Source organism: Hermetia illucens, chromosome 4 (genome assembly GCF_905115235.1).
Source record: "Hermetia illucens chromosome 4, iHerIll2.2.curated.20191125, whole genome shotgun sequence".
Classification (NCBI taxonomy): domain Eukaryota; kingdom Metazoa; phylum Arthropoda; class Insecta; order Diptera; family Stratiomyidae; genus Hermetia; species Hermetia illucens.
In genome coordinates, this window is record NC_051852.1 from 79,061,438 (window position 1) to 79,087,698 (window position 26,261).

General features: G+C 40.0%; 1 protein-coding gene across 4 annotated transcripts in view; it reads left to right on the forward strand.

Moving 5' to 3' along the window:
* LOC119654306 (nephrin) overlaps window positions 1-26,261 on the forward strand; it is a 356,601-nt gene that overhangs the window by 286,180 nt on the left and 44,160 nt on the right. For all 4 annotated transcript variants that reach the window (XM_038059625.1, XM_038059621.1, XM_038059622.1 and 1 more), the window contains 3 exons: window positions 861-1,003; window positions 5,439-5,559; window positions 24,607-24,791. In XM_038059625.1, the coding sequence (XP_037915553.1) occupies window positions 861-1,003; window positions 5,439-5,559; window positions 24,607-24,791 (449 nt within the window). The remainder of the gene's footprint in view (window positions 1-860; window positions 1,004-5,438; window positions 5,560-24,606; window positions 24,792-26,261) is intronic.

A 26,261-nucleotide genomic window follows, 5' to 3' on the forward strand; every position in this document is an offset into this window, starting at 1 on the left:
TAATTTCTACCCATATACAATACATGTATGCAGTCATTTCATTTCATCTGTCGGGATTTTCTCTCTACTAGGTATTCCACCTCTGGTTGGTTTCACTGAGAATCTTATACTCTTCTCGAACTATTTTGTACCAGGGATTTTAGCGGGTCCCACTCATCGGGTTCTCTAGATAGATTAAAAGATGTTCACTATACTTACACCCTTGTTTCTCTGCTTACCTACAGGACAATCAATGGAATCTGTGAAGTAAGTTAAGAAACTTAAGAAACATTCTTATGTCATGTGCTTCGTTTAAAAAATGGCTCGCCAAAAGTTTTTTCCGAAAAATATTTTTTTTTTCAATACAAAACACTTCATATAAATATAATAACGAGTAAATTGTCAGCCTAATTGCTTGTTTTTTAAAACGGACAATCGAATAACGATCCCTTGCAGTAAGTGCATTCTCCACTCACACCCAAGCATGCAAATTGTATCAATATTCCGAAACATACACAGATTACTGAACAAAGCGGCTCTAACGTATATCTCTCTTTTGACAATTCCATAACAAATCAATTCGATGCTTTCAACCGACGTAACGTGATATTATTTAACATTACGTACAATACCGTCAACGTATATTGTGTTGCTGGACGACTGAACACATGATCTCGCATCACTTAACATCAATCATACGTGCTACTGCGGAAAATCATTTCGTGTGCTTCCTCTGGTGGAATACGTATCCTGCATCCTGTGTCGTGGTTCGTCGCCGTCATCGTTGTCATCGTCTTTACTCATATGTGTCCCTGGTGGATGTCCGATACTGCTTCTGTGAATTGTGCGGACACACTTTACATCGTGGCCTGAACCAGCAGCTTCCAATCAGAATAGCAAAACAGCGACCATCGAAATGTATGCGCCCAGCTCCTATAATGATACAGTGACCGGTGAAACGTTATCGAGTGTTTCAGAAAAAAGCGATTCGTACTCCAATGAGGGAAGTCAACCGGACTACATGGTAAGTACGCTGACAATACAAAAAATTTCTTTCCCCAGATTGTTTTCGCTCTAGTAAATAGCAGGATCCTTCTTTTCCTTCCCTACAGTATGTTCATCCTAATATACTATCTATTCCCCCAGCATTCTTGTAATAATTGTTTTTGACCGGCAAGAAACTGAGGGGTAACAGAACGATCCAGATATGCCACTCGATATTAATTTTTAATCATAAACGGTGTCTCTGAAACTCGCCGCTCTGTATCAGGGCCCATTTATCCTTTCATCACAATGTGGAGTTTTATCCTAGTGAAACGTAGACGCAAGACGAGATACTTCCTCAAACGATTGCACTTGGCCACCACGTCGATTCTCCCCCTTAATAGCCTGGAACACAAGGCAACAAAGACTAGCTAACGTACAGACAGACTAGCACTTAAGCATTCTGGGATTATTTCCGAGCTAAATGAAAGGTCCTCAAGACCACTCCACTGAATTAAGAGATAGATAGCGGGCAGACCAACTGTACTGAAAAAGCTCACTGCTTATATCCTTCCGCATATAAGCAGTGAGCTCCGCTGTCCACAATGAATGACATGAGAAGAATGTTTTATTAAGCGTACAGAATTAATGTGAGCGAGAGACCCGACCTCTAAAACACGTAGCGCTGGACAGACAAGGGGAGCATGACAATGGGGCGCTAAGCTCAATTCATTCCTTGCGCTGGAGATGGACGAATTACAGTGAGACAAGCAAACAGAGTGTTATTAAAAGAAGTGTTGATGAATAGCGGGGGATAACAAATCTTCTGGAGGATCTCTTTGAAACTAGGAACCGAGAAGGCATTTGAAGACAGGAAGAAGATAATTAAAATTAGCAACCAACGAGGTGGAAGTAATTAAAAAATAAAAGCCAAATGTAAATTTTTTGTGACTAAGTACCGAGAAGCGGCAAGTAAATCTCGAAATTTGTCAGCAAGTGAGAAATTCCTTCATTATAGCTTGGAGAATTTTATCATGAATGACAATATGACAAGGTTTCTCCTATTAAAATGAGAAGACAAATATTAGAACAATCTTATTAATGAGGTAGGGGAAATCATAATTGACTTCTTCTTCAGTCGATAAATTATTGTAAAGGTACAATTCAACGCGCTTGAAACATCGGCAGTGTATTCACAAATGTGGTTAGTCAGCTAGTTAGATGAACCTCGTAACCAACACACCACTTTATTTGGAGCTACGTGAGAAAAAGGAAGCGATTCTTAAATATGGGTTTGACGGCAGCTATAACGTTGATGGTAAGGTTGACTGCATCAAGCTATCAAGGCGTAAACGTGAGAATAGAATTAGGTAGTCGAACTGTTGATACTAACTCAATGTGTACGTCCCGAAAACCAGGAGCATATTTTTGCCATCACAATGGAACATAACTAAATCGGACTTTAAAAAGTGTGTAACAATTTTTTTAATGGAGATATATAGGGGAGGGAAGGGAGTGGAAAAGTCGGTTGTCATTGCTTGATCTGAAGGCAGACTAACAGAATGGTTTACAAAGAAAAATCAGCATTGGCACTAAAGAAAGCATAAATACCCCCATATTTACTATTCGTTTCTTTCTGGAGCTTACTATACTTTCTTCCACATTTTAGGATACACACATGACAAACTCTTCCGATAAACAGTTGGCCTCAAATTTACAGGGAAGCAGCCAAATCTGACAACTTTTTTCATTAGACCATAGCAAATGTTCCGATGGCGTCGCTTAAGAGAAAAGGAAGAAAATCTAAGAATGTAGTTTCTAATATCTATTTAGTTGACAGGGTACAGCATTTTCTTCAACATTTTTGTTCATTCTAGAGCAAAAGCGAGAAAGAGAGAGAAAGAGTTGATGCTCTCCCGTCCCGTCAACTAAATCGCAACAAAATGTAATTTTAAAGAAGATTAGTCTTGCCGTTCCTGCGAATAGGTGCTAACATAATCTCCTCTGTGGTCGGTATCAACTTGTTCTTGCACTTTTGAATATACTTCAATCCCAGTTCCGATCGTTCCAACCCCAACTAGCAGAGAGCTGAGAAAATTGTAAAGAAAATCTAAGTATGCCCGGCGCTAAATCAAATGGGGCCGATTTCCGAGAAAAGAGTCCAAGTCTTCCGCCAATCATCACGACTATGCGATCCACCAAGTGGCCTAAATAATTCCCGTGTCACTAATCCCAGAAAGCGTCATACTTGGCTACAAAAACCTGAGAAAAGCCAATTTTGCACAATTGAATACTTCTCAGCTGACATCTAAATAAGGTTGACAAGCGTAAACCGAAAGAATCGAAATATTCTCTTCTCTTAACACTACAGAAGTGGAGAAAGTAATCAAACTGTCAAAACCTGAGGCACCGTCAATGGAGAACCATGGGCTATCATTTTCCTTACGTTGTTTTCTTCAATCCAGAGAATGCATTTGATCTCAAAAACTAATCCGTTGACGATATCTACCACATTCTAAAAAGCAAAATTCCAAGTTTGGCTAATTTGTCAAAATCACTATATGATTCGGCTGGTATTCACTAATGAAGGATTTCCCTTTTCGCTCCTCTTCTTTTCTGTAATGTTCACTCTCACGCAGGATATCCAATGTCTTGCGCTTTGCATCATGGTGATCCTGTTTTTCTAGTTACTCATAGTAAAGTCATTTTCGCGCAACTCATTCATTTGATCTCATGCAGCACGACCTACGGTTCAGTTTGAAGGATATTTTTGACGACCGATTCAGATAAGGTAGACATAATACTGGCAATGAAAGTGACCGGTTTCAAATTCTGCGTCACGCGGATTGAAAAAGAAGAAGTATAGTAAACCTAATAATGTTTATCATGAGTTGGGATTGTGGTATTATAGACGAAAAAGATAGCGATAGAAAAAGTAGGAGCAGTACCTTCTCATAATATCCACAGATGGCACAATCTACCTTGGGAGAATTCCGCGTTATTGGACGTAATTGTCTATATCCAATGATAATAAGATGATCAAAGTATGTATTGGTCAGCTATCAACCTTGATTTTTCCGCCGATTTACAGATACAGAGACGACGAAATTAATTAAAATCAGAATAACAAGTGAAGTACCCCTAATGTGGAATTGTAACTTTTGCTGAAACTGTCTGTTTTCCTCCTGGTATTGAGGTTGTTCTAACTACAAAAATTAATTCGTTTATAAATCGTTTGAACCATATCAATGAGGCTAACCACAATTTTATATCAATCAATAGATGTTCGAGGCTATTAAGTTTAGAAAAAGCGCAGATTGATTGATACTAGTTATCGCACCTCGTATTCTGCTACGGTGGGAAACTTTCACGAATACAGCTTTAAATTTTGCTTTCTTTTCAAATCATATTTTGTTATAACGCACAAATTTTTGTGTTAGCAACTTTGGACAAATTTTTTTCTTGAATTTTGCTCCATCACAGTTAGTCCAATTTAACAGTGCACTTTATACGACTAAATACAATCTATCAAGCATTACTCGTATGATCACGAGATTTACATCCGTGATATGACAACACTGGCTGCGAGTATAAGCAGCATAATCCAAAAAGCTCCCGCAGAACATTTTCCTGATGGCATTTTCCAGTCCCAGTCTTAATTAGCGCTCTTTCATCAATCAATCAACAATCCTAAATACGAAACAAGCCGTGCTAATCACACTTGAGGAATAACACCAGCTTGAAAACCTCAAACTCACATTATTGAAAGCGTCGTTTCCAAAACATCGATTTATTCATTCAGAATCTCTTATTTATTGCTGAAACCGTCTGTAAACATCCTTCCCTCTTGAAAAACATAAGCCCCATAAATATCCATATTGTTTGCTCTTGTCTTTCTCACGCACAATATCCGAGGAAACATGGGTATTTTCACAAATAAATCCATTGAGTAAATTTAACAATTGGCTGAACCAAATTCCATCGTTCCCATAGTCCAGCAGTCGCCTTCCCGCTTGCACTGATGCCAACTTAAGCAGAAACTATCGCCACATCTCCATCTCCATGCGCTTAGTCCTCCATGCATTCTGCTTGTATGCGTGTTCGTCCCATAATAGCATTAGCAATTAATTTAGCAAAAAATATCCTCATACCACTCCCAACTCGCTACCAGAAGGATGCAATACTTAGATTGACAGAAACGCCGGAAAGCTGAAAAGATAAACTTAGAAGATGGTTTAGTATGCATCATAGCGCGTGGGGAATCCATACTCGATATCTGATAGATAGTTAAACATATTCTTTTTTCCTTGCTTGAAAAGATTTTCCTTCAACAATGTCAGATTGATGAGTACACCGTTATAGCCAGAAAGACATTAGCTGCGGCGATAGATAAAAAATATACAACGTTGGCCACAATATGCCTTAGTAAAATCTTAATTTTCAACTTCCCCGTCTCATTTTTTTTTCTTTTTCAGGATGAAACCCGTAAGAAAGCTGCCTCAACATATTTGGTCGAAAACACAGACATCCCGCCGCCACGTTATCAAAAAGATGGAACGCTGCCTTCTTTAATGCCCAACAACACCGCAAACTCAGGTAAGAACTACCACCAACTCGTAAGGTCCTGTGACTAGAACTATGTACAGCCTGCTTTTTTGTCATTAGAAACAAGATAGGATGATGCCTTCATCCGATTATACAATTGTTTTCTACAGCTAGCGTGCAAGCTCGATGTCCTTCATTGTGCTTTTCGCTCTACTATGGGAGTAGTTTTGCGCAGGGTAAGAACATCCGGTCTCCTTCGGGACATGGCAATGAAAAGTGAGGAAGAAATCTCATTTCGGAATTCATATGTTTGTCCGATTCAAGGCAAATGCCCAAGAATACAACTGAAATTGAAATGTGCCCTCAAGCAGAGACAACGGTCCTTTTACAATGATTTGAAAATAGATAAGGCCAGCTCCGGCTGAAACCAAGAGAAGATTCCCCCTAAACCATTTAACCATCAAAGCCCAAAAACAATGGACGCAAAAGTAGAGACTTACTTTTCGCTGCTCATATACATTGCAACCAAATCAAATATCGCAAAGATCCGAATCGGTTTTTTCGTTTAAAAATGGACCATATCCTGTTGCTATTTTCAAAAGTCTTCTCTCCAACTCTATCAGTTTCTCTCAATTTCAATATAATATCCCTAACGGATATGAAGAAGAATGTTGGGGCCACTATTTGAAAGACTAACCATCTCATCTATGTCCCTCCAGGGATTTCAAATGGATTTGTCGATAATATAAAAAAACGGAGACCCGAGTAGACCGAAGTCGACCTGGAAATACACAAAGGATATCGTATCGTCATCGTGGCTGACTGATACATATTTGTATAAGATGTCCTTTTCGTGAGAACTTTGAACTGGTACTAACAAGTATACACTAGAAAAAGCCCCCATGGAACAACATCGCAAATACCGTATATTGTTGAGATGCGGCATGAACGAGGAGAGTTCGCCAAACAAAAGTTGAAATAAGGATGATGTTAGGATTTTATTCAAGGCTAACAATTCAACTCCTCGTTGTCATGGCATGATTCAATGATATATGTTCAGGGGTGCTCATGCCCCATTTGTTATTATTTCGATCGCTACACTGGTCTTACTGTAAAGCATGACAATTGAAAACTCGGCCCTTTTTCAAATGTTGCATGTATCTCTTTGCATACATGCTCGTTCACAAACATAAAGTTGATAAAAATTGATGATTCGCAATTGTGCAATCCAAGCAAAATTGATTTCGTGCAAAAGATGATTTTGGCTTACCCTATCTTCGGAATCAGACTATGAAGCTGAAAGCATTCCAATTTTTCATGAATGCAGTGACAGAACGGTTCAACTCGAAGTGGTTCATGAAATTAATTGAACTGTACTTGAAGGAGATGACTTGTATTCAATCTTTTCTGAACCTGAATTTTGTTAGTGTTCCTGCCACTTGGCTTTCAGTAGTTTTCGCCTCGGCAGAGCGCTATCTATCACCTTCACTATCCTTCAACTCTGAACTTTCCAAGCAACGCCCTTTTATTGGAACTGAGAACTGCTAGCCGTTAAGCAGCTTATTTCTTTTTATCGGAACACACCCCTACTCCTGTTCTGCTTCCAATTTTGGTTGATAAAACCTAGTAGTTGGCTTTTGGTCTCGTTGAAAGTTTTTCGCCTTTAGAATTCGCTAAATATTATCATAATATCATTTGTCTTTTACGAGATCTTTCTTCCTTAATTCAGAAGATACATAATCATGGAGACCTGCAGCCGTTGTTTTTAAGGTTTTGTGTAAAACAAATCCTTATTAAAATCGGTTTACTGTCTGTCTGTCTGCCTGTCGGTCATACCCATTTTTCTCGGAGACGGTTATAGCGATTGACACCAAATTTGGTAGAAAGGTGAGAACTGTAAACACTCACGCATACAGTGAGTAATATCCTTTTACATCAAATTTTGAGGGGGGTTCTTATACATGCAAAAGGGGGTGTATTTTTTTTTTATCAAATATAGTCATGTGGGGTATCAAATTAAAGGTCTCTGTTAGTACTTTCCGAAGTTGGTCCTATTGTTGACATTTATTAGAAAGCTGGGGAGTGCGGGGGGTTGAAAGTGATCATTGCTTTAAGGGGGCCGTTCTTAGAAAGTATCCAAATGAAAAATCTGAAAAGAAAATCAAGAGTATGATCTTACCAAATTTGGTGGAAATCGCGCTATTAGTAACAAAGTTATAATACCTCAAAGCTGTTGCTTCTTTGAAAATTCAAGGCAATGAATGTCAATATCACCCGAAAGTGGACACTCTCACATAATATATGCATATATTACGTGGTACGTACTAAGAAATAAACAAAACCTTTCGTATCTGAAGCGTCCAGCTTCCGGTTTGCCGACTTGTTTTATGTTCAATCCAAAAGTAGTTTCATTCTAGACTTTATTTATATTACAAATACTTGAGCTCAGAGTTGACATTTGTTCGTTTTCAAAAATTGCGTTGGTCTTTTCCGAAACATGGTTTTTACTTCCTTCTACTACCAACTTCAAGAATAAATATAACATGGCTATATTTCATAGTCACTCAGTCGAAACGTTTGAGAAAGATGTCATGGTCCATCGAAATCCTCCTCTATTTCCAGACAAGGTAGCATGAAGGACATCACCAATAACGAGGAGAAAAAATATCTATGGCAGAATGCAGTCTTGTCAAGCTACCCTTTGGGATTCATATTCCTTTGAAATGATGCCTTAGTGCAATGCATAATGTTTAAAGCGGTTACATGTCTTTATAATAGATGCTAGTTTCTGCGGATTACCCTTCCTGCGTAAAGCATTTTAAATATACTCTCTATTGATCCTGTCGAGGACTTTCTCAAAATCGGTGAAGAGCAGGTGAAGCGGCCATTTAAATTCCGCACACTGCTCCAGACTGAAATAAAGAATAACAACATGCACGTGGTCAAGGAAAAGGAGACCAGCCGGTTCTTTGTCGATCAAACTTTCGAGGTGTTTTTTTGACAAGTCCTCGAATTATTTTAGTTATTATCTCTACAACGGCAGAATCCCACAAATGCCCCTTCAACTAGCGCGTGGCAGTAGATTTTACCTCAAAGAAGTCAGACGTTATATGGTGCAGCAACGTCTTGCTCGAGTGACACATCTGCCGCATTTATTTCATTTACTTTTTTCAAGAAAAGTTCCTAAATCGTGCAAGCGCAACAGTCAGAATCCACCGAAATTGTCACTTTTTTTTTTTTTTTTTTTTTTAAAACAGTGGTCCAATGACCCCAACTGTGGATAGTGAACATGAAAGAAAAAGACAAGAATATAGGGATCGCTCATAAAATTATCTAGACTCAACAAGACTTAAACGACGAATGTTCCGCTTATTAGCGCACAATAAAAAATGGAAGTGAACTACATCGCTGTAACAAACGAGCGCAGACTGCCAAATATGCTAAATATTGTTCCGTTACTACCATTCAACAAATTTACACGGGAGAAACTGTAGTTCTTCTCGAAGGATTCGCTTGAAAAATCAAGCAGACAACCTAACATCAAGTCAATGTTTGGGGACAGAGACATGCGGCAAATTGTCTTACCGTGTCAAGAGTCTAGGTTATTCTGGGATAACTTTGATGTCGTTAAACAGTCCATCTATTCATTTTTTTTTCATATCGCAACATTCCTTGGGGTCGTTGGGAAATTACGTCTCGACAGTGAACACAGACCATATTTTATCCATGATGATGGATGATCCCGACTAATTCATACGGAAAGCACACTTACCAAACTACCCCGACATTCTTGGAACAACCTTCAGAGCAATTCAAAAATAAAGAAAAGAAAATAAACGTTTCAAAAAGTGAAAGTTACTAAACATTTTATAAAAATTAAATTTTAACACTAGACATCTAAGACTTTATTAGGTCCAACAAACTGATTATTCGGTAAATAACGTTTGTAAGAAATCAACTTGCTACCACCATGTAACGCAAATCTATCATCATGTGAAGGGGCACCCATTCATCATCAACGGCGCAACAACCGGTATCTGCTAGGCCTGTCTTAGTAAGGAACTGCAGACACCCCGGTTTTGCGCCGAGGTCCATAAATTTGATATCTATAATAGTTGTCTGGCGTCCTGACCTACGCCATTGCTCCATCTCAGGCAGGATCTCCCTCGTCTTCTTTTTCTTTTTCTACCATAAATATTGCCCTTATAGACTTTCCGGGCTGGATCATCCTCATCCATACGGATTAGATGACCCGCCCACCGCAACCTGTTGATTTTATCCACAACTATACGGTCATGGCATCACCCACAAGATTTCGTCGTTATGTAGGCTACGGAATCGTCCATTCTTGTGTAGGGGGCCAAAAATTCTTCGGAGGATTCTTCTCTCGAACGCGGCGAAGAGTTCACAATTTTTCTTGCTAAGAACGCAGGTCTCCAAGGTATACATAAGGATTGGCTAGATCATAGTCTTGTAGAGTAAGAGAGACGTTTCGAATGAAACAGTTTTTGTAAGCTCAAATAAGCCCTGTTGGCACCAAGCAACCGTCCGCGGATTTCATCGTCATAGCTGTTATCGGTTGTGATTTTCGTTCCTAAATAAAAGGATTTTCAATGGTCTCAAAGTTGTAGCCTCCTATCGTTATCGTTTTCGTTTCGTTGTTCGTTCTTTGGTTTTTAGTGCTGATGGTGCCACCATGTACTTGGTCTTGCCTTCATTAATGTGCAGTCCGAGATCTCACCCCACCTGCTCGATCTGAATGAAAGCAGACTGTACATCTCGGATTGTTCTCCCCATAATGTAAATATCGTCAACGTAAGTCAGTAGTTGGGTGGATTTCAAGAGGATGGTACCTCTGCATCGCGAATCACTTTCTCCAGTGCCAGGTTGAAGGTGATGGATGATAGGGCATCCCCTTGTCTTACACCGTGATTGATGTTGAATGGTCTCGAGAGTGATCCTGCAGCTTTTATCTGGCACATTTTGGCGCATATTAGTCGGACTCACCTTAATCGCTCCTATCAATTTCGTCGGAATTCCGAATTCTCTGCTGTGTACAGTTTTACCCTGGCTATGCTGTCATAGGCGACTTTAAAGTCGATGAAAATATGGTGCAACTGATGGTCATATTACAGCAGTTTTTCCATCACTTACCGCAGAGAGGTACACCAACTCCAATGGGAAATTCAATATGTCGTCCATACATTTACCGCCAGCCTTTTCCCAATAAAGAGGGCAAGCTTTGCAAATGTTCTTCGGTCGCCTCACCAGTTCGAAGCACATCCTTCGTAAATATCCGTCAACAATTAGAACTACACGTTTATTTTTTTCCAATTTTTGTGCGTCAGGCTCAAAATATAGCCCAATAAATTTTCCCATGTCATTCCGAATAATAAATCCAAGTCTGAAAGCTCAGTATCATGCACACAGAATCCCATTGCCCTTCTTTTCGCTTATCTTAGCTTTTTGTCAATTTTTCAATAGTTGACTGCCTGAATTCACTTCACCTTTCTTCGCTCTCCCTCTATTTCAGTACATGTGAAATTCCTTTAAAACGTCTTCGTGCCTGTAACTACAATGACTATCTCCTCTCATCCGTAACAGCAGAAGCAACATCAGCAACTCATTCCGAAGAACAGCATTTTTGTGCTTTCCTTTATTGTGTATAGTCAGGAAGTGGCGGAATTTTGAGCCGTTTCCGAAATATTTTGCAGTTCATGGAGTTCATTTTGATTTATTACCCTTTCGTCCATCGGTGCAGTTGCTTCCTTCGTTTTTATTTCATCACTTTTCGATTTGATGGAGGGTCGAGGAATCAGAAAATATTGCCTGGAAGTTAAGGGGCGCAAGAGGAAAGAAAGGGCCGAAACTAAGGTTTCAGCTGGAATCAATGAGCATGCATACACTTTGACTGATCTCCACCACTCTTTATAAGAATATCTGTGTACTTATGCTTCTCATCTCAAAAATGTTCATTTGACTGAATAGCTGAACTTTATACCGGTTAAAAAAGGACATAATTGCCATCAACGTGCAGCTTCGAAGAGGATCGAATTCGCCCAGTACGAACCTGCTTAGGAAACATAAGGGTCAACTGGGGGAGTTAATCCGATTCGACCAGGCGTGATGGAAATAAAAGGTTATAAGGGCCGCGTACAAAACGACAGGCTTAAGCATTTTGATTGCGTAATAATGGGGAAGCTGAAAATCAAATGAGATCCATTAGAGTCTCTACTAATATGAACACTAATTTTTATCTGCAAAGTTTGTACACTGTTAACTGTTTGCTGAAATGTGACCATATTCATTTGTGGGTCCCTTTCAACGACTACATATTTGAGGATGGGTATCAGGATAGACACACTTGTACAGTGCATCCTCCGCAATGTTTCCTTCTCCCGATGATTGCACAAGCCTGAAAGAGTCTGAAACCCACATAATTTTTTTAGGGTTTGTATGAAACAAAGCCTTATTAAAGTCGGTCCAATGTCTGTCTGCCATCCGTCTAGGACACGAGATTCACTCCAAAAGGGCAGGAGTTATCGGCACGAAATTTTGTGAAGGTATGTGGTCTGCGAACTGCTACACATACAACGAGTTGCATTATTTTGTGTTAAGTCGGCTAGTACTTTTTGAAAATGATGATTTATGATATTGGGTGACACGCAGGAGAGTGAAGATTTAAAATGTGTGGCCCAAAAACTGAAACCAGTCTCGTTATCAGTGGCGCAACTCTACAAAATCTAAGCCTCAAAACACATTCCATTGCGATATATGCTCAGATAAAGTTAATAACAACACGTTCTTTTCTTTCAACCTTGACGCAATGGATGCAATGGTAACGGTTTCAAATCCCCATCTAGTGTATCAAGCCACCGTTGTTTCTGCCGGCCTTTTAGTCGCTTACCATCGACTTCCATGTTCAGACCAATCTTGGCAAGTGAATTTTCGTTAGCGCAAATTACGTGAATTACAATCGAAGATGCCTCTCTCGCAATTTTTTCCCGATCGGTGCAAATCCATATCGATCGCGGATATCCTCATTTCGGATGTGATCAAAACATGTCACGCCACTAGTCCAACGCAAAATTTTCGCCTCCATTACCGCAAGACGCTGGGATACACACAGGACTATATAGAGCGAGAGAACGGACGACATTGCGGTAAATTTTAGATTTGAGACGTTTGTTGATACGTCGATCACAAAGAACACCAGTTGTAGAATGCGACTTCATTCAGATCGAGAGAAGCACTTTCACAACGCAGTTCTCCATCGGCTGATAGCATTGACTCGAGATATTTAAATCGCTCAGTTCTGGGCAGATCACTATCATTGAAAGTGATGGCGCCTGTTTCATGGGAATGGGACGACAAAAATTCAGTTTAATTCAGATTCAATCTGAGATCGTGTTGCATGAGGCGATCATTTCATTTTTGGACAAGTTGCTTGTGATCCTTTTTGGGCGCCAAGAAAACATTATCTGCATAAAGCAGTGTATAGTGCGCTGGACTTTGGATGTCCCGTGTGACAATGTTCATAACCAAAACAAAAAAGCGGTTCTGATACACCCGCGACACTTCGAACTTTACTTTTCGATTCGTGGTAGAGCAGTGGGATCCAGCGCACGAGTGTTGTCATAGAGCACACCAAATGAGTTCGTGCAGCACACTGTCAAACGCTTCCTCTAGATCCAGAAATAAAATGTGGTACTTTTGTTGCCAGTCAGATGGTATTCTCATTCCTCAGTAAGCCGATTGAAGAATTCATTGACCCACAGGGGGGGGTCCCACATCCTCGCTTTCTTCAGCTCAGATGCGGTATCATCAAGTCCTCTTGCTTTCCCCAATTCCATTTTTTTTGCAACCTCGCCTGTTAGTTACGCTGACAGGTGGAACTGCTGCAAATGTCGGCAATGCTTGTGAAAGTGGACGATGAACAAATTCTTCAGTTAAAATCTACTCGAAATATTTTCCCCGTATATATACGCCGCGGTTTTATGATCGGTAAGCAAAGTACTGTTCTTATCATTAACGCAACAAAAGTGTGTGCGTTCGTGTCGACTTTTGACAAGTCGATACAGATTTCTCTCGTCATCCCGAGTGCTCGGTTTATCGTAAAGATTTTTGTAATGGACCGCTCGGGTGGCGGCGATCGCTTTCTTTGCTTCTCGGTTGGCATTTTTATAAATTTACCAATTGGCGTTTTATCGTTGAGAAAATTGTAGTAGACATTTCTTTTCACGAACCTTCATTTCAACATCGTCATTTCAAAGCCACGTGTCTCGGTTCATGAACCGCTTACCTTGCTTGGTGAACCCGAGGTTTGCAGAGACAGCGTTGTGGATCGTGCCTTTAATTTGGGTACACGATTTTTCCACATTCGTAATCGCGGCGGCCCAGTGCGTTCATCATGCTGTTTTATCGGTGGCTTGATTCGCAAGACGTTGAGGCGCAATGGTCTCATAGGGAACGATGGTAAAATGTTGGCGTCTTATGAGAATATAGTCGATTTGCGTTTTACTATTTCCACTACGAAAGGTAGGAAGATGAGACAATCGTTTTATGAACCACGTGTTCATAAGTACAAGGTCATAGGTGTTCGCACACACACACACACTCCATTGCGCACTCCAAACCCCTTTCCGCATGGCACCTGCTACTGTCTGCCTTTTCACCCACATGACCATTAAGGTCTCCGGCAACGATGATATAGTAATCAGCAGGCACGTCACAGGTGTTGGCATCGTCAAGTTGCCAGAAAGCATCTTTCTCAACATCAGGTCGACCTGTCTGCGGTGCATACGCGGTGAAGAAGTGATAGCGCTATCAGCTGATATAATGGTGAGCTTCATCAGCCGATCATCAAATCGTTCGACTTTTTGATGGCATTACGGAAACCCTCTGCCTCTGCCAACACCGTATTGAGTGTGTGCGCTACCAAAGTATAGAAGTTTACAGCCAGGCCATCGGGTTTCTTGTTGAGCGCTTATGACGTCATCATATAAAATGAACCCATATTTCATATGAACGATGGAGCTGGAGTTTGGAGACATATCAAGGAATACTTTGATTTTTTTTTTGTGAACATGTGTAAAAACATAGAAAGTTTCTCACACAAGATGAAGAGAAAACTTTTATACCCGAAGCGTCCAACTTCCGGTATTCCGATTTTTTCAATAAATGTCTAAATTCCATGCTTCAATTTTCCTTAATTGCTCGTTCGACTCAATCCGAGCCAGCCCCAAATGATAGTTTTCTACGAAACTCCTTTGTAGTTTTTTTCCAACATGCGTAGGCTTGGCCGCATAATCAGCCCCGATCCTTGCACTAAGTGGTTACACGCTTCAGCAATAAAAATAATTTCATTCTGGAAAATTCAAAACACACATAAATCCCATCATTTAAATTGTAAATTATAGCTATGCATAACAAATTTAAAAATCGCATTAACCATTCAATCACCGACGAAAGGCGAAAAGGTGAATTGAATTTGCTTGCATCCATTCGCCTCCTCTTTTGCTTTTATAACTTGTGAATCATACAAATCTTTGCATGTTATAAATTCATCCGCTCATTCATCGTGAAGGATTGAAAACGCAAAGAAGCAAGCGAGCGCGTCTACTCAGGACGTGGTCCGAAGGATGAGCGCGAGGGGCGCGGCCCGGATCTATTCCATGTGAACGGCGAAAATGATTATCTTCATGAAATATCTATTTAAAAAGACTTGAAGAGGATCTTCCACCTCATTTGCTTGTGTCGTCGTTCATTTATTCATGCAATGTTCGTGGATATCCTACTGTACGCAAATTTGCATACACACACCCGTATCTGACTGATATGTCTTTGAGCTCCTCTATCACTTTCTCGAATTCATTCCTGTCGTCCTCCGTTTTGCTGAGCGAAAGGCAAAATGACTGAGTAAGATGGATGGTGTCTGTTCCACTCTAATGATGAGTCTGAACAGCCCTGGAATACTTCACATGGTATCTGTGCTGTATATGTAAACTTATTTACATACGTCATTTTGATGTCAGCACAAAAATTTCATAGAAATAATTTAGGCAGGAATATCGTGAGGTATTTTCATTTCAGATATCCATAATGTGAAACCCCTTAGGCCTCCATTTTGCATGCAGGAATAGCGAAGATGTATGACACAACGTGTGTGCGAGACAGCTTGCTCATTAAAAAGTTTGTTTACCTGTTTCCTAGTAAAAAGGAATTATAACAGCTTGGAATCCTTCACTTATTTTGTGGTTCGGGAGGGTCTCAAGTTCAGCAATTAACTCCATACACTAGTCCGCAAAGGACACTGTTTTCCTCGTTATTATGTCTGATTAAAAGCCTTTGAAAATGAATTCAATTAAAATATTGCAAGAAAATTTTCGTACCACGTATGGTTCTATGCAACGAATCTTTAATAAATAAAACGCTTTTTCCAATAAAAGTCTAGCCCGACGCATACAAATTATTTACAAACAAATCTATGTATTTCCTTGCAAAACCCTCTCCTTTAGTAGTTTTCATTGGACTTTCTGGCCGAATCGATCAACAGAAATATGCAAGCACCTGGACCTGGACTATATCTCGTTGAGTCATCTCTGTACGGGTATCTACAATACGTGTCAATGGAACCTTTCACGGTTTCCATCTAATACGGCTTCACTATCTTCATGAAAGCAATCTAAGTGCCAGTCGGAATAAATAATGAAATGTTGCGTTTCAAAGTTTAATAAACAGGAAGTTCTTGGATGATTTCCTGGTAGTTGCCGGCGCACATCTATGTAACATATCAAAGCAATTGCCGTTGCGAGCATTGAAACTGCAAACAAATTATTTTTTTTGCAATAAAATAATCTCTGACTTTTGGGGTTGAAATCGTTTTTCTTGGCCAATTTCCATTATTCTCATTTGCATCATTATCATTACTGACATGACAGTCCAAATCGAGAATAAAGTTTGAAAGTCAGTCGAATCCCCACCTTAGGAGGCTTTGCTGTCGGGCGTTTGTCGAATGCTTCGCCCTTCATTATGCCCCTTTCATCCGGCATTCGATCGAAATAGCGAGCCTATTTCCACTGCTGCGACTTGATAAGGATCAATAGATTTATTCGCCTTATATTTTGCGTCTAATTATCCTGGATGTACCTAACTATCCTTGATTGGCCCCAGAATGGGCTATGTACGGCATGCGAAAACAATGGACTTTACGTCATTGCCCATTTCTCACCTCTGTACGTAAGCCCAGGCTGAATTAACGTTTCATACTTTTGTTGTGCCCTTTATTCAATCATCGTTTTACCATCTGGAGGACCGAAATACGCCTTACCTGCCTAATGCGTCACTTGAACTAGCATTTCTGTTTTCCTGTTGCTTTTTTGTGGAGCTTTAGAATTATCACCATGGTTATAGCCACCATTGTCATATTTTATCTGTCTTTTTTGCTTCATAGATGCTCAATTAAATTTATTCAACTGCTTTGGCGTACGGAACGTACCATGATGTTTATATCATCAAGATATGCTATATATTATTTTAGTAGATTTGACCAGTATCATGTATGCTGTGTCGATAACCTATTTTAGTGTTAGGTTGGATATCATCTTCTCATTTCAAAACTGAATAAGTTGTGAAGATCTCAATCAGCCCGTTTTCGAGTCTGAATGAAGATTCAATCTCTGCCATGATTATTTTCGTATGTCGCATTAGATTTGACCCTACTACAAATTACGAACTACGTAATCGTCTCCTCCTGAAAGTCAAGAGGGAAATTTAGTTTGATGGAAGAAATACGGCTCTAAACACTCATGCTTTTCATTCATGTCACTCTGTTCCCTAAAATCGCGTATGCCATGGGCTCTCGCCTTCGGCGTCTGAAGGTGGTTTCGAAGCTGATATTATTTCCAATATTCAAAGTCGGCAAACCCTTGGAAGTTCACCCTTTAGAACAGATTTCCCATCCATTGACTTGATGCCAAATTCTGGCTGTGGTCCTACTATTGTGGAGCCAGATCCTTGGGGAGCGAGTCTGGTAGCCTCTTCATTACCAACGATTTTCAAACGCCCTAGCACTCAAAACAGGAATTTTTCGTTCAGTTTGCCACATCGCAGCAACAACTGGCTTCATATGGGTTTGCCGAATGGTATTACAAACATTATTCTACTACCAATAAAACGGTATAAATTTGTGCCTGGGGTATAATCCTCTTTATCTGTTGGTGAGTATGACAGAGTATACTTTCCCACAGAAGCATCAGAGCGACCTTCTTCTTCGTCTTCACCCTATGTCCTTTTTAGAAGCGGTGTCGACTGTCTTGATCAGTTAAGCCATTTTGCTCTGTCAAAGGCTGATCTGGATGCGTTTGTGAAGCTTCCAGATCATATCTAGCGTATCAAACCGTCGTTGTTTCGGACGGCTTTTTGGTCATTTCCCTGGACATCGATGTTCAGGCCAATTTTAGCAAATTAATTCTTATCACCGCAAATTATGCGGTCATCAAATCGAGGACGCCTCTCTATCAAATTTTCTACCATAAGTGCAATTCTCTATCGGTGGCGAATGTCCTCATTTCCAATGTAATCATGGCGCATTACGCCACTGGTCTAACGCACCATTTTCGCCTACACTACATTGTCTTTTATATTCGGCCAACATTCAGAACCAACCGACAGGGTAAATGGCACTGCGATAAATTTAAAATTGAATTGAATTGTAAAAAGCAACTTCATCCATATCGCGCTAATGCGTAAAGCAATTCCATAATGTAGTTCACCGTTGGCGCTCTATGGACTTAAGAATACACTGAAAATTTTCGCTGCTTGTCATAAGAGGCGACTAAAGGGGATGGAAATTCCTGCGCTAGTAACCTGCACATTTTGAAACTTTCTTGTTACCGAAATGTCAACAACGCCTCTGATAGGGAATGTCTTTGGCTATAGAAAACAGATTATGATTGGTTTCTGAAATGTGCGCACGCTCCTCGATGACGGTAGCGAGGGTCTTCAGATTGCTCGCTTTCTCCAACTTGAGCGGGAATTCCAGCGATATTATCTGGACATTCTGGACTTAAGCATTGTAAGATGGTGGGACTCTAAAAAGTACTCCTCTCTCTCTTGCGCACTAATGGCCATGTGCTTTTGTACTCTGAAAAGCCAAATGGTTGCAGCCGCGAATCCAAAGTCGGATTGCTTGTGTCAGCTACGGCAAGGCGCGCTCTCTTGGCCTGGGAGCCAGTTTCTCACAGACTCCTAACTACAAGATTCCGGTACAAGTTGAGAAGCATCACAATTGTAAAATGCTACGTTCCAATAGTGGAGACTTCTGATATAGTGTAAGCAATCAGATCAACGACTTCGCGATCAGCAGGCCATTTGGGAGTTGTGTCCTGGTTATGCGCAAAAGAGGTGAAAACTGCTGCGACCTCCCAAGTTAAATATCGACCGCTTATATGACCCAGCCGTCGCTCGACAGTAGGAGAGTTCTCTTGCTGATCGAACGGCAAATATACTGAGTAACCCCCTTTAGAATATCGATGAACATTGGGCGTTCATCAAAAGTGCTTTTTTCTCGGGTGCTGCACAGGTCCTCAACCGTGTCCCGAAGGGGCGTCTTAGGATCTGGCTCACTGCGGAATCGAGGAAGGGGATCGAGGTTGAAGGCTTTACTGACCGCTGCGAGCGGTAGCGGGCGTAATGCACCCGAGAAGTTCAGCGTAGTGTACGCTGTACTTAGAGAAAATTTGCTGTTACGCTGGTTAGGGAAGCGGAAGACGCCGCAAAATACAATGATTACAGAAGTGTATATTGCATCACGTAAAAGCTTGTATGTGGTCGAAAAACGTGGCGATCCACGATGACGAGCAACTAAAGAAGTGGAAAGAACACTCCCCTACGGTTCCCAGCCGCATCACATCAGGTGAAGTTCTTTCTCTTCCGGATGAAATGGTAAGTCACCGTAGCGTACGGACACGGACTGCTCCTACGAGCATAAGAGAAATCACTCAGCCTCAGTAATCAGCCATCAATGCACTCAAATGGAGTGAAGTTGCTGGGCTCGATGGTTTCCCTGTAGATTTATTTATCGCTGCACCTGTAGCAACTGCAGATCTGCTCCTTCCGCTCGTACGGAATCTTAGGAATGCGACAACTTTTGCAGAGAATGGAAGAAGGTATCCAGGTTGAAGCCTGTGTGCGCCCCAAAACAACGTCGAGTTCGCTTCGCAGAATGATGGGGAACGCAGTTCCGGGTTCCTTCGCTGAAACCCCAAGGTTTCATCTAGGGTCGGAGTGATGTGGCGCAGCAGGATTAACAACATTCGAAATTTATTTATTTGTTAATGCCAGCGGATATATGACGCCGCCGATGCTTTTCGCGTTTTTTAGAACTTGCCTCAGGAGTGGAGAGCCATCGGTGAAAAAGTTTCGCTGGTTGGAGACAGAGGGACCGCGTGGAAAACCAGCCAGTCTCTTCTGTTCCAGCCATCACCCAAAACGGACGGTCAACACATCGTCGCAGCTTCCCAGCAAGAATTCGCCAAATTTCGTCCTATCTCTTTCGACTTTCCAACTTTCAGTGTGAATTCTCGGCAAATAAAAGCAGTGGGCAATAAACGAAACATCGTATATTTTTTCTGTGACTTAAGGAACTTACATTCCGTTTAAAAATTTGTGATCCGACTTCCGGATACTTTATGAAAGAAGAAGAATCGTTATTCGAATTTCTCGATATTACGCACTGCACCCGAAAAGAGTTTAAGTTATTCATCGTATTGGAGTGGAACGAAAAACTCGAGCTGTGAAATTCGGAATAAGAGAGGAGGCTGCACCGTGCACCTTCGTAAAAGACCCATTGATTTTCAGGTTTTTTTCAATGAAAGTCGATTACGTTTTTCCAGAGGAGTAGATTTCGGCGTATACCATTACCGAAGACTAAAAATGGCTGGAAGTGACGACTCTTGTTGGAGTAGACTCCCTTAGACCTTTTTTCAAAATTTAACGATGATTTTGGCAATTGCGAAGCGGTTTTATTATAAAGATTTTCTCATCAATGAATAGAACTTTATCGATGCAGTCACCAGCAATCAAGCGGATAAAATAATATGTTGGATGCATTCAAAGCTGTGCAACCCTTGCCAGCTCCTCCCTGGAGAGGTTTTTCATGCACACTCTCTCCACTGAAATACACCACTGTATTAAAATAACCAAGTTACATGAAAGTTAAAGTTAAACTTTTTTTATAACCAACAGTTCTAGCCGCACACAAAGCAACCGGACGAATCCATTCACACTCCAGCACCAGATAGGATTCCCTGATAAACAATCAAATTATATGAATAAACGTAGAGAACCCTTTCAACAGACTTCTATACTTTGGCCTTTTACTACTATCCTTCGCAGGGAAAACTAGCAGCCGTAACAGCGGTATCCATTCAACCTCTGGAACCTGCCAAGAAATCCGTCCGCCTTCATTGTGCGGTTTCGAATAATGAACAAACCCTTCACCAAAAATATCTGATGACAAAAACGTTTTATGACTTCCAATGAATTCATTTTGTGCTTTCTTCCCTTCTTTTTTATGTATGTAGGTATATTATATGAGGAGTCCTTTTAAGGCCCGGTAAACATAACACACAAAGCTTTGTATAGTGTGACCGAGAAAGGATTTGAACCATTAACTTATGATAAGAATCAGTCGTCGAGAGGCTTAACGGATTAAAACTTTCAGAGAGGGCGAACGAGATAGATTTGGCCGAAGGATGATAGGGAGGAAATGGCCGAGAATGTGGCTGACTATTGAAAGCATATTTTTGAGGCAGTGGTTTCTGAATAAAGACCGTGGTAGTGGTAGATTCGGCGTGAAAAACAGGATGTAATTAATAAGAAAGTTTGTGTTTTCAAAGGAGAATTCAGGGTTTCAAGGATTAAAGGAACATTTTCATCTAACTGTAATTAGCTAAGTAAATGGAGTCGGGTAATGCAGTGTAGCTTCAATTTGGTCAGGTCAAATGAAGAGTTTTGCATGAGGTTTAAACATTAAAGACGAACTACCGAGATTCAAGTTTGATCGTAAATCAGAAGAAAGTCGGAAATTTTCGTCTCAATAAACATGTACAGCGTAAGTTTGATAATATGGTATGATTGCATGTTGGTTCAATGTGTGCTGGTTACTCGCTTTAATGGATCAGAGAGCACAACATGACGACAAATCCAACAAGCGCTTGGAACCAAACAAAGTTTCCCCTTCTTTCTGGTTGGAAGTCCAGAGTCGACAACCAGAAGATGTCGCTTGGGAGAAAAGGTTTCTGTCCCATTTCTAGTGCGCAGATTTCCCATACCTGGCTACTACTTAAGGTACATTTTACGAGAAAAAGAATTTCGAGCGTCAAAGGTAGAGGCGGCATTTTAGCCCACATTAGCTGGATCTTTCTTTTCCTGAAGTACAAACTCGCTGGTTCTAAGGTTCAAATGAAACAACAACAATATGAAGGCAATGCAACTCAAAAACCATGATAATTAAAACTAATAATTTGAGATCTGTATCAAAATTTATGTACTTCATCCCTATGTTCCCTAAACTTGAAAGCGATTAAAAATTGTCCCTACTTCTATTTTTTGGGCAAATACATGGATATCGATTGATTTTCATCTACATAGTTGGGTATAGATTCTAAAACTGATGCCAAACTTTGGGACTTTAAATCAGTAATGGCATATTTTGTTCTGCAATTCGTGCATATATATGTACACATCTACAAACGTAGTGGCTGCAAGCAGAAATTGTGAATTGAGTTGCGTATAAATATCGTATGTGTAACTTAAATATTTATAAAACTGTATTTCGTAAGTGGCAACTATTTATATGCACGTACTTTGTGAGTCAATTGCCCAACCGCCTGTTTGCTTCAGACACAGACATCTGTCTGTCTGATGTCTGATACAGGCACAGAATTTACCTGACACAAGCGCAAAACAAGTCGGGAAACCAAAAGCTAAACGTTTCAGATATGAAAGGTTTTGTATATTTCTGTTATAAAAAGATTTGAGTGTGCATTTGTCCTAGTAGCATGTAGCACGTAAAATATGCATATATTATGTGAAAATATCCACTTTCAAGTGATATTGACATTCATAGTTTTGAATTTGCAGAGGAGCGACAGTTTTGACCTAGTATAACTTTGTTAGTAATAGTGCGATTTTCATCGGCAGAATCATGCTCTATGCTGTAACCTACATTGCTGCAAAATTTTGTGATTCTAGAGTGAACTTAAGGGAGGTTTTCCTGTCAATTACTAAAAATTATAGTAATGTACTATTATTAACTTTATTTGAACAGATATCGGTATGGAGGGTATTTCGGAGCCGAGGCACCATATAGTGGCAGCCCCCTGATTTTTTTTCAGATTTTTCGGTTGAGTAGTTTCTGAGAATGGACAATTTGAAACGAAAAGTTCACTAAGTGAGTACAAAAGGGACTAGGTTATATTGTAATATTTTCCAATACATATTTATATACTTACATACAGAATGTCTTCTGTCCTTATGTAAATCAAATGGAATAGTCAAACTGAGATAAGATAGTGCAAGTTTTAAAAGAATGGAAGCTAAGAAGTCAGAAAAACGTTGAACGGAAAAATCTACGATTTGAAAATTCAGTTTTCAAACAAAATCGATTGTAATGCAGGGGATTATCGCCGATTATTACACATGATTCATTCTTTTTTATTGCTTCGTGCTCTAATCGCATAAAGGCTGAAGTGGAATATCGCGCAACTATTCATGCCGAGTTTAATGTTTTCTTCTTTTCTCAACCTTCACCATGAGTTGCTTTCTACTGATGCTAAAAACCCCCACACTCACAACCAAATCAAATCTTAATTTCACGCGTCGTGAAAATGTCTGCGCATTGTTCACACAAACTACGATCCCAGTCAACAGAAAAACAAGTCGGGACACCGGAAGCTAGACGCTTCAGGTATGAAAGGTTTTGTGTATTTCTTTTATAAAGAGATTTGAGGGTGCATTTGCCCCATTAGCATGTAGCATATATTATGTGAAAATATCCACTTAAAAGTGATATTGACATTCATAGTCTTGAATTTGCAGAGGAGCGACAGTTTTGACCTAGTTTAACTTTGTTAGTAATGGTGCAATTTTCACCAAATTTGGCAGGATTATGCTGTATGTTGTAGTCATTGTGATTCTAGGGTGAACTTAAGGGGGGTTTTCCTGCCAATTACTAAAAATTATTGTATTGTACTATTATTAACTTTATTTGAATAGGTATCGGTATGGAGGGTATTTCGGAGCCGAGGCACCATATAGTGGCAGCCCCCTGATTTTTTTTCAGATTTTTCGGTTGAGTAGTTTCTGAGAATGGGTTCGTTAAAAAAATGATCAGATCAGTTTCAACCCCCCGCACCCCCCACCTTTTCAACAAATGTCAAAACTAAGACCGGCTTCGAAAAGTGCTAACCGAGACCTTTAATTTGATACCCCACGTGACTATATTTGATGAATGCAATTGACACCCCCCTTTTGCATGTATGAGGAACCCCCCTTAAATTCGACGTAAAAGGATGTAACTATAACACTATATGCGTGAGCGTTCACAGTTCCCACCTTTCTATTAAATTTGGTGCCAATTTGGTGACGGACAGACAGACAGATATTAAACTGATTTGAATAAGGTTTTGTGTTTACACAAAACCTTAAAAAGAAGAATATGCCTTTGCTTTAAATTGCTTTCTCTTCACAAAATAATCCTTCAGGCTTCAAAATATCTTTCGAGAAAGCGGTAATATTCGCTATCCAGGCGAATACTAACATTTTAATACAAAAGAATCATATTCGCACTTGGAAATATTAATCCAAAGGAATTTATATTCATAAATACGTTTGTATTCACTTTCGGACGTGAGAATACTGTGCTATAAATGTCTCCCTTAACTGGAAAATATATTTTGAAAACATGACCAGAAATTGACTTATTTTTTTTATGGCTGATGTGGCTGATGTGTTTTCTGGATTTAATATGATTTTAAAAATAAACTCTCTAGACCATCAATTTCTAATCTTCTTTTCTAACTTTTATCGTTACAGTGAATACACGAACGCTGCCGCATCCGCGCCACAACAACAACACAACACTAATGGATCATCGCTCCCGCGATGATCAAATATTAATGACAAAAGGAACGTATATTCCGTCCCCATCACCAGCACCACCACTGGATGGTTCCTACTACAATATGAATAGTGATCGATATTTATCGTATCCACCAATGGTAAGTAGATATTTTTCAATAACTTGTCCATATACTTTTCACTTCCAATTTTCAAATGCGTATAAATGAATATATTTTTAATCTTCAACCTCATACCAGCTTTCGTGTCCGCTAAATGTCACACTCTAAGAGCAAGTGTAAGTGTAAGTGTACCCAAATTAATCTCCCACATTGCTCCTGTGAACGCACGAAATCTCCAGCGTTAGGCTCAAGATTTCAGGAACGCACCGACTACACTCCGAGGTTCTAGGAAACTAATTGGTCCAAATTAAATTTCCGCAACTGCTTTACTGCAACTTGTGCCTACGTTTTGCATGGATGCCTCAGATATTATTCAACTTTGAATTTTAGTACCCGTTCGTGCAACACATTGCATTTTGTGAATTTCAACGCACGATGAACTTATCCTAGGCAAGGACCCCGTGCATAGTCGAATATATATGTGTTCATCTACACATCTAAGTGCTCGTTCAGATATATAGCATGCATGCATATGTCTACACACAAACTCAAATTGCTTGGCTAACGTCTAGCAAAGATATTTTTAATATACAGATGGCATACTGTAGAATCCAATCTAGAAACTTTGTCTTCCCTGAAAAAGTTATTCAAACCGAGAAACCGAACGCTGCGATCTACCGTTGGGCAACTGACATTGATCCACCCACTCCTTCCCTCATTTCAGAGACTAAGTCCTACCACTCGGCAATTCTTTTAACGAATTGAATTGTGAAATCTAAATTAGATGCAATTCCATATAATGGGTGTAAATAACATTAAAAGTTTAGTATGTCCTCGGACAACTACAGCTTCCAACTTATACAGCATTCTGCTTCTATTTCCTCCTTCCTTTTCGCGTCCTTATCCGGCAACCCCTCGAAACACGATAATGTATTATAGTTGCGCATGAAATTAGTATTATATAAAGCGGACAATGGTTTCGAAGCTACAGCAATTGAAATCTCCAAATAGTCTGATGCCACTTCTGCAGCATGTATCCTTGTCGAAAGTTCTCGATTGGACTAGGACGAAGCAGAGAAACTGCTTTGAAATATCGTTCCATTAATATTTACATGGGAAAGTTATTGCCATCATATATGTTGTTTCTGGGGGAAGTTGACGGAACACAGGAAGAATTCAGGCTGGGTCAGCGAAGGCGAGGAGAGTGTTTGGCTGAGATATGAATTTATATTTGGTTTCGTAATTTTAATTACATTTACGGAGTTTGTGAAGTTTTAGTAATTTGTGGGTAGTTTTTGTTATATCATTTGCATTTCGTAGATTTCACTCATTATTGAAACCGGGAAGCTAACAGTGATACAGGTGGATTATTCGCTCTCAATTACTTTGAATAAAACCTAAAACGAACCTTGATTGCCTTTTATGGGTTCCGTATTCGGAACCTACAATACACAATTAAATGCACTTATCACATTGATTAAAGGGGGGGGGGGCGGTTAGGGTTAATTC